This window comes from Vitis riparia, chromosome 3 (genome assembly GCF_004353265.1).
Source record: "Vitis riparia cultivar Riparia Gloire de Montpellier isolate 1030 chromosome 3, EGFV_Vit.rip_1.0, whole genome shotgun sequence".
Taxonomy (NCBI): domain Eukaryota; kingdom Viridiplantae; phylum Streptophyta; class Magnoliopsida; order Vitales; family Vitaceae; genus Vitis; species Vitis riparia.
This window is the reverse complement of record NC_048433.1, coordinates 1,021,298-1,036,898: the sequence shown is the minus strand read 5'-3', so window position 1 is coordinate 1,036,898 and position 15,601 is coordinate 1,021,298. Positions and strand designations below refer to the sequence as shown.

The following is a 15,601-nucleotide window of genomic DNA, read 5'->3' as shown; positions in this document are numbered from 1 at the left end:
ATGTGGGACTTTTGCATGAAACCAAGCGATTTCTGTCTAGTAAATTTGACATGAAGGATCTTGGTAATGCATCTTTTGTGCTGGTATACAGATCCATAGGGATCGTTCAAGAGGTATACTTGGGTTATCACAAAAGGCCTACATCGATAAGGTGTTGAGTAGATTTGGCATGAGCAATTGTGCACCAGGAGACACGCCTGTAGCAAAAGGCGATAAGTTTAGTTTGCACCAATGTCCGAAAAATGAACTTGAGAAGAAAGATATGGAGAGATTTCCCTATGCCTCGACAATAGGAAGTCTCATGTATGCACAAGTTTGTACGCGTCCGGATATTGCGTACATTGTTGGAATGTTAGGCAAATATTTAAGTAACCCAGGTATGGATCATTGGAAAAAGGCAAAACGGGTTATGTGGTATTTACAAAGAACTAAAGATTACATGCTCACATACTGTAGATCAAGTCACTTAGAGATCGTGGGATATTCGGACTCCGATTTCGCGGGATGTCTTGATAGTAGGAGATCCACTTCAGGCTACATCTTCATGTTAGCTGGAGGAGCAGTTTCATGGAAAAGTGTTAAACAAACACTTATTGCTTCTTCCACCATGGAGGCAGAATTCATAGCCTGTTACGAAGCATCAAACCATGGGATATGGCTGCGGAATTTTGTCACTCAGTTACAAATAGTTGATGGGATTGAGAAACCGTTGAGAATCAATTGTGATAATAAGGCCGCATAATTATATTCTAAGAACAACCGAAGTTCGTCAAAGTCCAAACACATTGACATCAAGTTCTTGGTTGTGAAAGAGAGAGTTCAGAGTCTTCAAGTATCGATTGAACACATAAGTACAAACTCCATGATTGCGGATCCGCTCACTAAGGGTTTGCCACCCAAAGTATATATGAGCACGTCACACATATGGGTGTTGTACACATTGATGATGTGTCAGAATAGTGGGAGTTTGTATCTAGATTTTGTGTTTATTCTCTTGATGTGATATTATGTTGTGTTATCTGTACAGATCTTGATTTTAAAGATTATTGTATTTGAACACTTTGAATTGAAGTGATGACTTTCAGAAGTAGTTTAGCATCAAGTGTTGAAAGTGGTATTTGGCTATCTTTTAGTTATAAAGTAGGACCAATTGGAAATAGACATATTAAAGATCATATTCTATATAATTTCCATACTACACATCCATACTTGATCCATGTTGCTAATTTTGTTAATGTTGTGATTGATGATAGGTCAAGTTATAATTATGATTAACGAAGGCCGCTTTAATCCTATGTTAGCATAATTAGTAGACTGGATTGTTTAAGGATATTTTGAATAAGATAGCAAAGATGAGCTCAATAAAGTACTATCATGAACATTGTTTGTAATATATATGTGGTCCAAGTGGGAGATTGATAGAATAAATGTGGACCGACAATATATTAAACATTGTCTAGGATTAAGCTATCTTTTAACATGCAACTTCTGATTTAATCTTGAGTATGGGCCACCTAATGTGTAGAGCCCAATGGCATCACGGGCTTTAGATGATGGGCCTAAGGCCCGTGAGGCCCAATAATCAATGGGTATGGTCCCTAAGGCAGGAGGGTATAAAAGGCTTAGGCTTGTGTCTTTTGGATCTATCACATCCTTTTGAAATAACAGAACCGCTCTCTCTCCCACTCCCATTGCCTGAGAGAATCTAGAGAAAGGTGGTGCCCTCCATCAGCCTTAGAAGATCCGTACCATCTTCAAATTCACACATGGATTCAGGTTGGTACAATTTTAATAGTAACTATGGCATAATTTCTTCATGTGATTCAACATACGATCATGTATGATCATTGAATATATAAATTGAAATCTTACACTATAATCATGAAAAAATTGTGGAACACTTTCCAGATTGTCGTGCCCGGATTTATGTATCCCAAGATTGTAGACCCAGAGAGGTTTATATGCAAATTATTAGCCAGGTTTCTGCACCCACTAAAGAGCAAGCTGAAATAATAGAGAAGTATGGAGAGAACGAGTTGGGAGATTTCCTTCATGATGATTTGAAGGAGAAAAGATATTTGATAGTTCTGGATGATGTATGGAACTGTGTCGATTGGGATTTTCTTGCAAAAGTGAGCAGCAACGATCCTGATTGCCCTGGAAATGTTTTTCCCAATGGGAGTAACGGCAGCAGATTACTTCTTACAACTCGGTATAAGGATGTTGCTTTGCATGCAGATGCTCGAACTATTCCCCATGAAATGCGGCTTCTTTCGAAACAACAGAGCTGGGACTTGTTTTGTAGGAAGGCGTTCGTTGATGCTGATAGCGAGAGCTATCCTCCAGATTTGAAGGAACTTGGGGAACAAATGGTGGACAAATGTAATGGTTTGCCATTGGCCATCGTTGTATTGAGGGGTTTGCTGTCAAGAAATATGTCACATACAGAATGGAAGCAGGTGCACGATAACATTAGTGCATACCTTGGTAAAGAAGGTCAAATGGGAGTAATGGCAATGCTAAACCTGAGCTACATCGACTTGCCACATTACTTGAAACCATGCTTTCTTCATTTAAGCCTATTCCCAGAAGATTATGTGATCTCCTCGAGAAAACTGCTCCTTCTATGGACTGCTGAGGGTTTTGTGCGAGAACAAGATGACAGAAGAATGAAAGACGTGGCTGAGGTTTACTTGAATGAGTTAATCAATAGAAATTTGATTCAAGTAGTGAGAATGAGTGTTAATGCAAGGGTTACGAAATGTCGGGTTCATGACATTGTACGAGAGTTGGCCATTGAAAAGGCAAAAGAGTAAAACTTCATTGGAACTAATATTGTAGATCCTCTATCCCCCTCCACCAGTTTATCTCTCTTTTCACCTAAATCCCGTCGAAGAAGTATTTATTCTGACTTTGAGAGGTATGCTTCCATTGAACATTTAACTTCATATCTTCGCTCTCTCTTATTTTTCAATTTGGGGAAAAATTGTAGGGCATCACAACTAGATTTCATTGCCAAATGCTTCAGAGTGCTTAGAGTGTTAGATTTGGAAGGTTTAGAAATTGAATGCCTACCCAGTACAATTGGGGAACTGATTCATTTAAGGTACTTGGGATTAAGGCATACTGGTCTAAAAATGCTTCCACCATCTATAGGCAACCTGAGGAGTTTGCGGACTTTGGAGATAAACAATCTTAGACAAGTGCCAAATGTGATTTGGAAGATTAAAAACATGAGATATCTTTACATGGAGGGGCAAGAGGAAGATGTTCCACTGCAAATTGATACATTGCAAAATCTTCAAGTTCTATCCAGTATAACCTTCAACCAATGGATCAAGAACGATTCAAGCAACTTAACTTGTCTTGAGAAATTGAAATTAGAAGGAAGGTGTGAGGTAGAAGGGGCTATGTTTTCAAACTCCATTGCCAATCTACCTAGTCTTAAATCTTTGTACCTTAAGGCATTAGATGATTCCAGCATTCCACCATTGCCATAAACTATTGCCTCCATCTTTCTAAGTTGGACATAAAGGGACACATGCAAAAATTGCCTGATATTATTGAATTCTCACCAAATCTCACACAATTGACATTGGAAGCATCCAGGCTAAATCGTGATCCTATGGTCGTTTTGGAGAAGCTGCCAAAATTGTTGACTCTCAGATTAAGGGCTAAGTCATATCTTGGAAAGGAAATGCATGTATATGCAAATGGGTTTCCTCAACTCAAAGTACTTCAACTTTTTGAGTTGAGGGAATTGAACAAGTTGAACATAGAGAAAGGTGCGATGCCATGGCTTATGCAACTACAATTTTATTCTAAAACAAAGTTCTCGGGACTTGATGAGCTGCTAAATTTGGTAGAGGTAAAAAATTACGCTTTCCTGGTTGCAGCTTCTTCTCGGGTCCAGAAGGTCTAGAATTCCTCTTTGGGATTATACACGGTAACTACCTTCACCTATTTGCTTTGTATCCCTTCAATTACCAATTTTGTTATACCTTAATATATTGGTTATTTAATTAACATATAAGGAGTTCTTATACTGAAATTTTTTATATATCACTGATCACTCCCCCCCTTCCTATATAAATGAATGTAAAAAATGCAATAAGCATAAAAAAGTGATAGAATATATGTTTATAAAAGTCTAGAATTACTACCTATCACTTATTTCTTGAATTAACATGTAAGACCAATATAATTACTCATGCTACATTTTTTAATTATAATTTTTTTAAAAGAAATTTATAGCAAATTTGAAAATGAAATACATGTTGGGAATCTTTAAGACCATACTCCCACCTCTCTCTCTCTCACACACACACATTTTTTTAGTTTCATCACTTTAGCACATGTAGTAATCTTAATTGCATCTACCAATTTAAAAAGTAAAACACCTGCAAATGTTATTTTATATATCCAATCCATACTAGGAAAATAGCACTAACATTAACTTTCCAAATATAAAGTAAGAAGTTCAAATAACTCAAATTATAACGATGATTTTTTTTTTAATTCTTTTTATTGTTCTTTTTATTTAGCTAACACGTCTTATTTGGTTTTCTATTTATTTCACTTTAATCATTGGAAGCGGTTCCGATGGAATTCAGTTATGCCGTCAAAAAGGTAAGCCTGGAACCCCCTCTTACCCTGGATGATTGTTGGGTGTGTATATATGTTTTTATTCCCTTAGTTGGATGTGATTTCAATCAACCCAGCATAGTAATTCATGGCCAAGTATTATTCGTTGTTCTTTAATTTGCATAACAATGATGCTAGAGAGAAGCCCAAGCTCCTATACTTACTATTAGATTCCTATTTCTTGTACGCATGTTTACTTCAATTACATAAAAAGGTGGACTTCCGATACTCAGACATGTGCTGCAACAGGTCAAACATCAGCGAGCTCTAGGCAGGCTGTCGAAGAGTTAGCTGCCTTACAAGGCTACCTTTAGTGGTGAGAGGAAAGCTGCATCATGGCCACTGATCACACATGGTTAAATGAGGACCAGGCAAGTACTTGTGAAATACTAATACCCAAAAATCACACGTATGGCTAAAACTTGTTGGCTTTCTATTTGTCAAATACCATTGTTTGTAATGGGTGGATTGCAGAAGGATTATAATGCATGTTTGATCTCTGCAAACTGAGCATGACTGAATCAAGCTACACCATCCATTTATGATTGTAAAACTCCTGCTACAAATTGTTTGCCAATGAATAGTTGTTTTGGGATACATCCAGAACATGAAATCCCTTCATGGCACAAAGAGCTCTGCTTGGAGTTGCACGTAGCTGAAGAAACTCTTGAATGAACGTACTGAATTATTATATATTCTTATATATGGCTTTTATTATATATAGTATCTTCTGAGTTTCTTATATATAGTTTTTTTTGTTTGATTAATTTTCTTTGTGATTGTTTTTCTTGCAAGTTTACTATATTTGGAAAGATGCTTTTTTGAAGGTCTTTATAGATATTTGCACCCGATTTCCAAATTGGGCTGATTGTAGTGCTTGAAAACATCAATGAGATTTCTTCTTGTTTATCCTTTCAAGCTTGGCATTGAATCCTAAAGATCTTGTCTCGGTAATTCCCCTAAGCATTATTTCCATGTGTTTATTGAACTAGTCTTATTGGGAACTGTCCTGATTGTAATGGTTATGAAGCCAATCTTGTTTTAGTCAATGGTTTAACTTTCCTTAAAAGTAAGTCAAATAGTGTTGTTACTTATCTTTTGGACCCTTGTTCCCTGGACTAGCTTTTTTGGGCATTGCAAATGTAAATTTGTAGATAATAAATTTGTTGTTTAAGTGGTGTTTATTGACTTAAGATACCAATACCGAATTTGTATTTCCAATTGGGAATAGGCACTGAGAACATTATGGATTTTGTCATTTTTGATCCCTATTGTGAAGATTTTTTTTAGACAATACCTTGAGAGTTGAAGTCTCTAGTTCAATCTTGAAACATAAAAGCAGTTTTACATTTTGAAATGTAATGTAATGAAGAAGTTCAAAAAATCATATGGTAGAATCAAATTCTTTATTTACCTTCTTTTATTGATAGGTAATTACCTTTTTATTCGTATTTTCTTTCCATTGGGACTCTTGCCTGGAACCTCACTCAAACCCAAACCCACCCTCTACCACTCCATGCCTAAAGGGCAGAATACTTTATTTATCTTGGAGTGGTTTTAGAGAACTTTGTTTATTCTTCTCTATTTGTGCATGATAGGTCCTTAAGTTGGGGCTATTTCATGTCAACATGTGTTGGGAACTCTGTAACTTGGGGCAATACTATAGCCTTAAGAGTTAGCAATATTATCATCCTTGATTAGGCCATTATAGAAATCCTGCAATCGTAACAGAACTTGATTGAACCACAATTTTGACCAGCATCGACTTTTTTGTTATTGGATGTCAAATGTAGTTTTGTACTCTCTGCCTGAATGTTCCGGTTTTCTGAAGGTACTGTCCAGTGAATGCTGCATCTGATAAAACCGTCTCTTTTGCAGGTTCAGTGATTGTGAGCAATTCTTCAGAGCTTCCCAAACAAGGTATGCTCTTACTGTTGGGCTTAAAAATTAATCACTAGTTTGACTAAAAGTAATAAAGAAGAACTCATGATAAAAAAACTTACAAAAATTTTTAGGGGCTATTGGAAGCAATAAAGAAACTTTCTTTATTAATTGATATAATCCTTCTTTGTTTTGCCTATAAAAATCCCTTTGGTATTATTATTATTATTTTTTTATTTTCAAATGACAAACATAAGTGATAATCGGTACTTGCTTTTCATATATTTTTTCTTACTCTTTTTCCTCTTTCTGTTTATGCGGAAAATTCTTGGTATGCTAAATCTGCCTTGTGATATAGTAAAAAAAAATATATATATTGGGGTTCCTTTTTTCTGTTCATGATTACATTTGGATTTGGAGGTTCTAGTTGGAAACATTAGATCTTCCCTTGAGAACAAATCACAATCTAAGGTTGTGTTTGGTTTCAAAAAGGTTTTCTGGTTTTCATTTTCCATTTCATTTTATAAAATAAAGATTTAATATAGTTATTATTAATAAAATAAAATATTTTAATACAAAAATATTTTCACTTATACTATTCCATGATTAAGTAAATAAATAAAAAAATTTATGTCTTACTTTTAAGATAATATTTGCTTTCAAATGTATATGAAATAATGTTTTATTAATATGAATATTTTTTTTTTCATATTTGTAATATTTGTATTCCTCTTATGTCATAGGTGTCACTAGGTTTATGTGATTTTGTTTCCTTTTTTGTTTTCAATTTTTTTTTTTGTCAAGTTTTCTTGAGAAAAAATTGAAAAATTCAAATTGGTGTTTTGGCTTTTTCTATTTTTTGAGTTCAGGTTTCCAGAAAATGAAAATGGAAAAATGCATTCCAAACATGTTTTCTCTGAAAGTGAAAACAGATAGCAGTCTAAATAAACAGAGCCTAAATATCTCGCATTCTATGAAAAATTACAATATCACCTGACTGTGAGTGAGGCTATTAAGTGGCACAATTTTTGGTGTTGATGATTACAACTTAGTATTCGGTGGTGCAGGGTCCTGAATTTGCTGTGATTGTCAATTCTGTAACATCCAAGAAAGTTGCTGCTTTGATCACTCCCACTGGTTTTTGCACTGAAAGAAAATAAAGGGCCGAGAGGAGTTTCTTCAGCTTCAAGCATAATGCAATCAAGCTATGAGCCAGCTAGGTATGTTGGGATTTTGATCATTTTCCAGTTTTTTTTGCCTCCCAGAAGGATTTATTCATTTTGAATGAGTTCAAAACTTCTTGTGGTGGAAACCAGACCAGTTTAAGTCATTTTAATGGCACAGTGCATTTTCTAGATTAAGGAGCCTGTGGTGAAGAATTTGAAATTCATAATCTTGTATTAATGTTAAGCTTTTAATTATTTTCTGTGTTATCGCATATCATGGTTCAGTTATTGATAATTCAAATTGGTAATGGGTTAAAGGGATTCCCTTTTTCTCTAAGGATGCGTAAAGGTCCATACAGCTGAATGGAATCCGAAGAAACTTGTGCTGATGAATGTTAATGGACTACGGGGATTCCCTTCTTCAGAACCCTTTGATGCCAAGTTTTCTGGAGTATCATGTGCTTAAACTCAAGCAGACGTTCTCTTCTCCAGGCCTACTTTTTCTTTTGCAAAAGGTAAGGTATACCTCTAGGCTTGATATCAATGACAATCAAATCCGACTAGTTGCGCAAGCAAGGTGTTTGATTCCAATACAAGAAAGGAACCCCACAATGTTTGTATTAAAGGAAAGTGTCATGACCTGCGGTTTGAGCACAAAAACTTTCAAGTAAGCTGAGTAGTTCCTTGTTGAGTGTATCAGTTCAATTCAAGGAGGGTGTGCGGGCGAGCATTACCATGGCGACAGAGGCTGTGGTTTCCTTTGCTGTCGAAAGGATCGGTGACATGCTCATTCAAGAAGCAATTTTCTTGAAGGGGGTACGGGGGAAAGTAGAGAGGCGGAAGAAAGATCTAGGGGCTATGAAATGCTTCTTGGAAGAAGCGAAGAAGAAGCAAGAAGAAGATTTAAGAGTGCGCAAGTGGGTTTCTGAAATCCGTGATGCGGTTTATGATGTTGAGGACATCATAGACACGTTCATTCTGAATGCAGAGTCCCTGAGAACAGACTACTTTCTCAAGCGTGTCTTCAAGAAGTTGATAAACTGCCATAAGGTTGGCAAGAAAATTGAAGCCATCCAACTCAACCTCCAAGACATCTCAAATAGGCGGGAGGCTCTGAGAATAAAAAATATTGGAGAAGGAACAAGCAGTTCGGGTCGAATGTTGTAGTATCTAATGAAGGGAATTAAGTCAAATTCCCAACCTATGAGAAACAAAAAATGGAGAAAACACACGTCAAAGAAAAATAATCACACGCACAAGACAGTATTTACGTGGTTCGGCAATTTACTTACTTCCACGGAGTTGCAGGGATATCGCTATTATCAGGGAAGAATATAGAGTATAACTTTCGGCTACAATATTTTTCTCTCTATATATAACACAACAACCACATCTCACTAAAAAACCCTAATTACAAAAGGCGGTTCCACAATGGGCTAAACGGGCCTATCGGCCCAAGCCTTCGCTCCATAGACTAAGCCTCAGTAAATATCCCATTAAAAAACTACGTAATATTATTCGGGTCGGGTCGTCAAACTGGATCAAATAAAATTAGGCTTCACAAAGCCCAACAAATCTCTTACTTGGAGACTAGTTTAATCACCAACTTCAAACTACTATCCTCCAAGAGACAATCCCTCATCCCTGCAACTCATTCTCCTGTCCTCAAGCTAGAAGACCAATTGAAGCTGTGCACAACTTCAACTTCTCAATAGTGACACCCTTAGTCAACATGTCTGCCGGGTTCTTAGATTCACAAATCTTCTCAAGTATTACCAGTTTATCTTCAACAAGGTAACGAATAAAGTGGTATTTTGTTTGTATATGTTTCGACTTTGAATGAAAAGCCGAATTTTTGGCAAGAAAAATTGCACTCTGACTGTCACTGTGTAGAATGCCCATCTTATGCTTCTTACCCAATTCATCTAAGAAACCATGTAGCCAAATCATCTTCTTACCAAAATCACCTGCAGCATAATTCTGTATGATTTCTTGGTGTGGAGTGGTATGAAACGAAACTCTTGAATCCAAACCCAATCATTAAGTGGACTGTCTACTGTAAGAAGTAATGCATCATGTACCTCTTTTGTTACAGCATTAGCAGAATCATATTCATTATTCTTCTTAGGACTTTTGCATTGCCTTCTAAAGTAACCTGTTTTCCCACAGTTCCAGCATTGTACTTGTTGGCCTGATCTAGATTTGCTTATGTTCCGATTAGAATTTTTGGATTTTCATCTACCCTGGTTTGAATTTCTGTCATAACCTCTACCTCTTGTCTCAAGGTTTAGGGCAGAACCAGATCCTGAGGTTTTGCTTGCATCTCTTCGGCGAATCTCCTCAGCCAGAATTTAATCTCATATATCATTATACTTGAGCTTTTCCTTTCCCGTAGAATTGCTTACTGCCATCCTCATTGCCTCCCAACTGTTTGGCAAAGAAGCCAAGACGATCAGAGCATGAATCTCATCATCAAAATCATTTTTTACAGACAACAATTGATTTGTGATTGTATTAAATTCATTTAGATGTTGTGCTACTGATGCATTCTCTACCATCTTCAAATTGACCAATTTCTTCATCAAATGCACCTTATTGTTTGCGAACGACTTTTCATACATACCGGACAAAGCCTTCATCATATCTGCTGTGGTCTTCTCTTTTACAACATTGTGTGTAACAGACCAAGACATAGTTAACCTAATCATTCCTAGAACCTGTCTGTCAAGAAGCACCCATTCCTCAACCTTCATACTCTCAGATTTTGTCCCCAAAAGAGGCAGATGCAATTCCCTCCCATAGAGATAATCTTCAATCTGCATTCTCCAATACGCAAAGTCTGTGCCATCAAACTTTTCTATTCCAAACGCCTTTCCTGATTCATCTGCCATTGCTCCCACTCAAACCTAACCCTAGGCTTTGATACCAATTGAAGGGAATTAAGTCGAATTCCTAACCTGTGAGAAACAAAAAATAGAGAAAACACACGCTAAAGAAAAACAATTACACGCATAAGACAATATTTATGTGGTTCGACAATTTGACTACGTTCACGGAGTTGCAGGGATATCACTACTATCAGGGAAGAATACATAGTACAAATCTCGGCTACAATATTTTTTTCTCTCTATATATAACACAGCAACCATACCACACTAAAAAACCCTAATTACAAAAGACGATTCCACAATGGGCTAAACGGGCCTATTGGCCCAAGCCTTCGCTTCATAGACTAAGCCTCAGTAAATCTCCCATTAAAAAACCACGCAATATTATTCGGATCGGGTTGTCAAACTGGATCAAACAAAACTAGGCTCCACAAAGCCCAACGTCTAAGACGCTCCTCTCCTCGTGTAGAAGAACGTGTCATCGTGGGCCTTACAGAGGAGGCAAATAAGCTAGTAAGCAGCTCACCGTAGGAGACCAAAGGCACCGCGTGATTTCTTTGGTAGGAATGGGCGGCATAGGCAAAACCACCCTTGCCAAGAAGGTCTATAATCATGAAAAAATTGTGGAACACTTTCCAGATTGTCGTGCCTGGATTTATGTATCCCAAGATTGTAGACCCAGAGAGGTTTATATGCAAATTATTAACCAGGTTTCTGCACCAACTAAAGAGCAAGCAGAAATGATAGAGAAATATGGAGAGAACGAGTTGGGGGATTTCCTTCATGATCATTTGAAGGAGAAAAGATATTTGATAGTTCTGAATGATGTATGGAGCTGTGCCGATTGGGATTTTCTTGCAAAAGTGAGAACCAACGATCCTGATTGCCTTGGAAATCTTTTTCCCAATGGGAGTAAAGGTAGCAGATTTCTTCTTACAACTCGATATAAGGATGTTGCTTTGCATGCAGATGCTCGACCTATTCCCCATGAAATGCGGCTTCTTTCGAAACAACAGAGCTGGGACTTGTTTTTTCGGAAGGTGTTCCTTGATGCTGATAGAGAGAGGTATCCTCCAGATTTGAAGGAACTTGGGGAAGAGATGGTGGACAAATGTAAAGGTTTGCCATTGGCCATCGTTGTATTGGGGGGTTTGCTGTTAAGAAATATGTCACATACAGAATGGAAGAAGGTGCACGATAACATTAGTGCATACCTTGCTAAAGAAGGCCAAATGGGAGTAATGACAATGCTAAACCTGAGCTACACCGACTTGCCCCATTACTTGAAACTGTGCTTTCTTCATTTAAGCCTCTTCCCAGGAGATTATGTGATCTCCTCAAGAAAACTGCTCCTTTTATGGACTGCTGAGGGTTTTGTGCCCGAACAAGATGACCAAAGAATGAAATACGTGGCTGAGGTTTACTTGAATGAGTTAATCAATAGAAACTTGATTCTAGTAGTGAGAACGAGTGTTAACGCAAGGGTTATGGAATGTCGGGTTCATGACCTTGTACGAGAGTTGGCTATTGACAAGGCAAAAGAACAAAACTTCATTGGAACTAATATTGCAGATCCTCCACCCTCCTCCACCAGTTCATCTCTCTTTTCATCTAAATCCCGTCGACGAAGTATTTATTCTGACTTTGAGAGGTGCGCTTCCATTGAACATTTAACTCCATATCTTCGCTCTCTCTTATTTTTCAATTTGGGGGAAAATTGTAGAGCATCACAACTAGATTTCATTGCCAAATGCTTCAAAGTGCTTTGAGTGTTGGATTTGAAAGGTTTAAAAATTGAATGCCTACCCAGTATGATTGGGGAACTGATTCATTTAAGGTACTTGGGATTAAGGCATACTGGTCTAAAAATGCTTCCACCATCTATAGGCAACATGAGGAGTTTATTGACTTTGGAGATAAACAATATTCGACAAGTCCAAAAATGTGATACGGAAGATTAAAAACATGAGATATCTTTACATGGAGGGGCAAGAGGAAGATGTTCCATTGCAAATTCATATGTTGCAAAATCTTCAAATTCTATCAGGCATAACCTTCAACCAATGGATCAAGAACGATTCAAGCAACTTAACTTGTCTTGAGAAATTGAAATTAGAAGGAAGGTGTGAGGTAGAAGGGGCTGTGTTTTCAAACTCCATTGCCAAGCTACCTAGTCTTAAATCCTTGTACCTTAAGGCATCAAATGATTCTAGCATTCCACCCCTTGCCATAAACTCTTGCCTCCATCTTTCCAAGTTGGACATAAAGGGACACATGCAAAAATTGCTTGAAACCGTTGAATTCTCACCAAATCTTACACAATTGACATTGGAAGCATCTAAGCTAGGTTGTGATCCTATGCCTGTTTTAGAGAAGCAACCAAAATTGTTGATTCTTAGATTAAGGGCAAATGCATACCTTGGAATGAAAATGTAGGTTTCTGCAAATGGGTTTCCTCAACTCAAAGTACTTCAACTTTTAGAGTTACAAGGATTGATTGAGTTGAATATAGGGGAAGGCGCAATGTCATGGCTTAAGCAATTACAAATTCATAAACGAGTGAATATCTTAGGATTTAATAGGCTTCTAAAGCTAGTGGAGCTAAACATTATAGGTCAACCATTTCCTATTATGATGTATGGCTTCTGCCCAGATTGGCACCTCATCCTTGGAATCAAATAAGGTACCTAAATTCATCTATCTACTTAGATCCCCTGAAGTATCAATTTTTACTACTCGTTACTTCTTGAATTAACTTATAAGACCAATATAATTACTCTTTCTATATTTTTAATATTATTTTATTTAATTTATAGCGTACTTGAAAAGAATACATGTTAGGATTTTGTATTTTCTCTTTTTATAAATTTGGAAAGCAACCTTTTCTTCTATTAAAACAAATCCATCTAGTGGCCTGATGACCATACTTCATCTTTCTTTGTAGACTCATTGAGCCTTGTGCATCACTATTTCTCTCACATGTTTTTCCAATTTCATCACTTTTGCACATTTGATAGGTTTTAAATACATGTGCAAAACCAGTATATATTTGAAAAATAAAATAAAACAGATGCAAATATTTTTCTATATATATTCAATCCATACTAGGAAAATAGCAGTACCATTAAATGGTTACCCAACTCCATTGCTTTTGAATAAACTGGAACTTTAATTTTAAATATACAGTGGAAAGTTAAAACAACTCAAATTATCTCTCTTCAACATCGTAAGGATGATTTTTTTTTTTCAATTTTTTTATTGTTCTTTTTATTCCGCTAACATGCTTTGTTTGATTTTTCTATTCATTTCAGAATCTTTATAAATGGTGAGATTTGAGGTCAATTTTACCGTGAAAAAGGTATGCCTGGAAGTTTGGAATTCACTTTTACCTTGGATGATTGTTGGGGTGTATAAATGCATGTTTTGTTCCCTTACTTGAATGTGATTTCTACCGAGCCAGCCTAGTAATTCATGGCCAAGTATTATTCCTTATTCTTCTGCATAACAATTAGTGATGCCAGAGAGAAGCCAAGATCTTTTCACTGAAATTTCTATTTAGCTACTGAATCCCACTTCAGAACCTATTATTAGATTCAACAAAACAAGTCTTTTTTTTTGCCAAATTAAATAACTTCAGCTTTTATTGAAGAGAAATTAATTACTTCTATAGTTTTCAGTTTCTTAACAAACATATATTATATATGAACTAATGCTGAGATCCTTGCTACAACTTTGTACATATATGCATGTTTAGTTTAGGTACCTAAGAGTTGGCCATGTGATACTTAGATCTGTGTTGCAACAGGTCAAACAGCAGAAAGCTCCAGGGAAGAAGTTGAAAAATTAGCCACATATCTCAAATATCCATGACATCCTCGTGGCCAAAATCACAACATGTATGACAAGTGAAAGGCTAAAACTTGTTGGCTCTCTTTTTGTCTATTTTCATTGTTTATAATGTATGTTTGATCTTTGCAAATAGATAATTTGAGCATGCCAAACATGTTCGATAACTTGAAGATTATGCTGCAGCAGATTTGCCAGGGCCTTCTACCTCATGCTTGATTCCATGATGGAGTGATTGAAAGGAAACATAAGGCCATGCTATTAAAATCTCATGCATTATATTTTCTAAAAACATTATATTTTATGATTTTAAGAGCGAAAAACTATTTTCTATTTTTTGATTTTCAAAAATATTTTCTTGTTTTGTTTTATTTTTTTTTCAATGGATAAAAAATTATTTTTAAAAAACACTTGTGTGCCTTATTGTTTTTTCTTCTATTAACTTTCAAGCGGCATGCCCTTCGGAAAAAGTGGTAACTTGGAAAAAATGCATTATTATTATTCTTGAAGACGAGAGAAAGATTCTGTGCGTCCCTTTTTGTCTTTTTTCATCCGTTATCTCTCCCTCCTTTTTGATACTTCAGCGTTTGGATGGTTGAACAAAAGTCTAGATTATGACGCGGCTGTCAGGCGAAGGTGCAACTTTTTCCCTAAACGTTAAGAGTTAGTAGCTAACCTTTTTATGGATCAGATGGGTCAATTTTGCCGGAGTCGAAGATGGTTAGGTGGGGGTGACTTAGAGGTAGGTGCTTATTTTTAGGTAAGCTCATTCAGACGGTTATATTTTAGATGACTACGTTTTAGATGGCTTCAATTCTGGATCAATATAATATTAGAAACTAAATTAAAAGTGGTGCATGTGATGAATCCAAACGCCGAGGGAAGGTAATGTAAATTAAACAAATCCCAAGTCTTCGTCATCTCCCATACCTAACACGTTTGTAGGATAATAACAACTAAGGGTGAGGAAGTTATTAATTAAAAACCGCACTTGGCCAGCAGTGGCTTTCTTGGCTGGCAGGCGAATTGTCTATTATTGAATTATTACTTATGGGAACATGAAAGCAAATAAATGATATTATTTATTGCCATGTTGCTGTATATTATATTATGGATGATTGCTGATCAAAATGAAGTCCAGCTCATGCATCTCTGCCATTCACTTCAAATACTTTG

General features: G+C 36.5%; 2 protein-coding genes across 2 annotated transcripts; both read left to right on the top strand.

Moving 5' to 3' along the window:
- The first annotated feature begins 1,766 nt into the window (after window positions 1-1,766).
- On the top strand, window positions 1,767-8,858 carry LOC117911559 (putative disease resistance protein At1g50180). Its single transcript, XM_034825969.1, has 6 exons — window positions 1,767-1,776; window positions 1,909-2,812; window positions 6,476-6,564; window positions 7,395-7,447; window positions 7,593-7,662; window positions 8,392-8,858. Exons 1-6 carry the CDS (start codon window positions 1,767-1,769, stop codon window positions 8,856-8,858), a joined length of 1,593 nt encoding a protein of 530 aa, XP_034681860.1.
- A 2,287-nt stretch (window positions 8,859-11,145) lies between these two features.
- Window positions 11,146-14,644, top strand: LOC117911558 (disease resistance protein RPP13-like). Its single transcript, XM_034825968.1, has 2 exons — window positions 11,146-12,208; window positions 14,562-14,644. The coding sequence occupies exons 1-2, from the start codon at window positions 11,146-11,148 to the stop codon at window positions 14,642-14,644; spliced, it is 1,146 nt and encodes a 381-aa protein (XP_034681859.1).
- Window positions 14,645-15,601: the final 957 nt, after the last annotated feature.

Bases quoted from the DNA above. Each gene is read 5' to 3' on its own strand.
- LOC117911559 (XM_034825969.1), top strand. The intron at 2,813-6,475 runs GTAAAACTTCAT...GGTTTTCTGAAG, and splicing joins GCCATTGAAAAGGCAAAAGA to GTACTGTCCAGTGAATGCTG. The intron at 7,663-8,391 runs GTTTTTGCACTG...TGAGTGTATCAG, and splicing joins TGCTTTGATCACTCCCACTG to TTCAATTCAAGGAGGGTGTG.
- LOC117911558 (XM_034825968.1), top strand. From the start codon at position 11,146: ATGGGCGGCATAGGCAAAACCACCCTTGCCAAGAAGGTCTATAATCAT. The intron at 12,209-14,561 runs GTATTTATTCTG...CTTTGCAAATAG, and splicing joins ATCTAAATCCCGTCGACGAA to ATAATTTGAGCATGCCAAAC.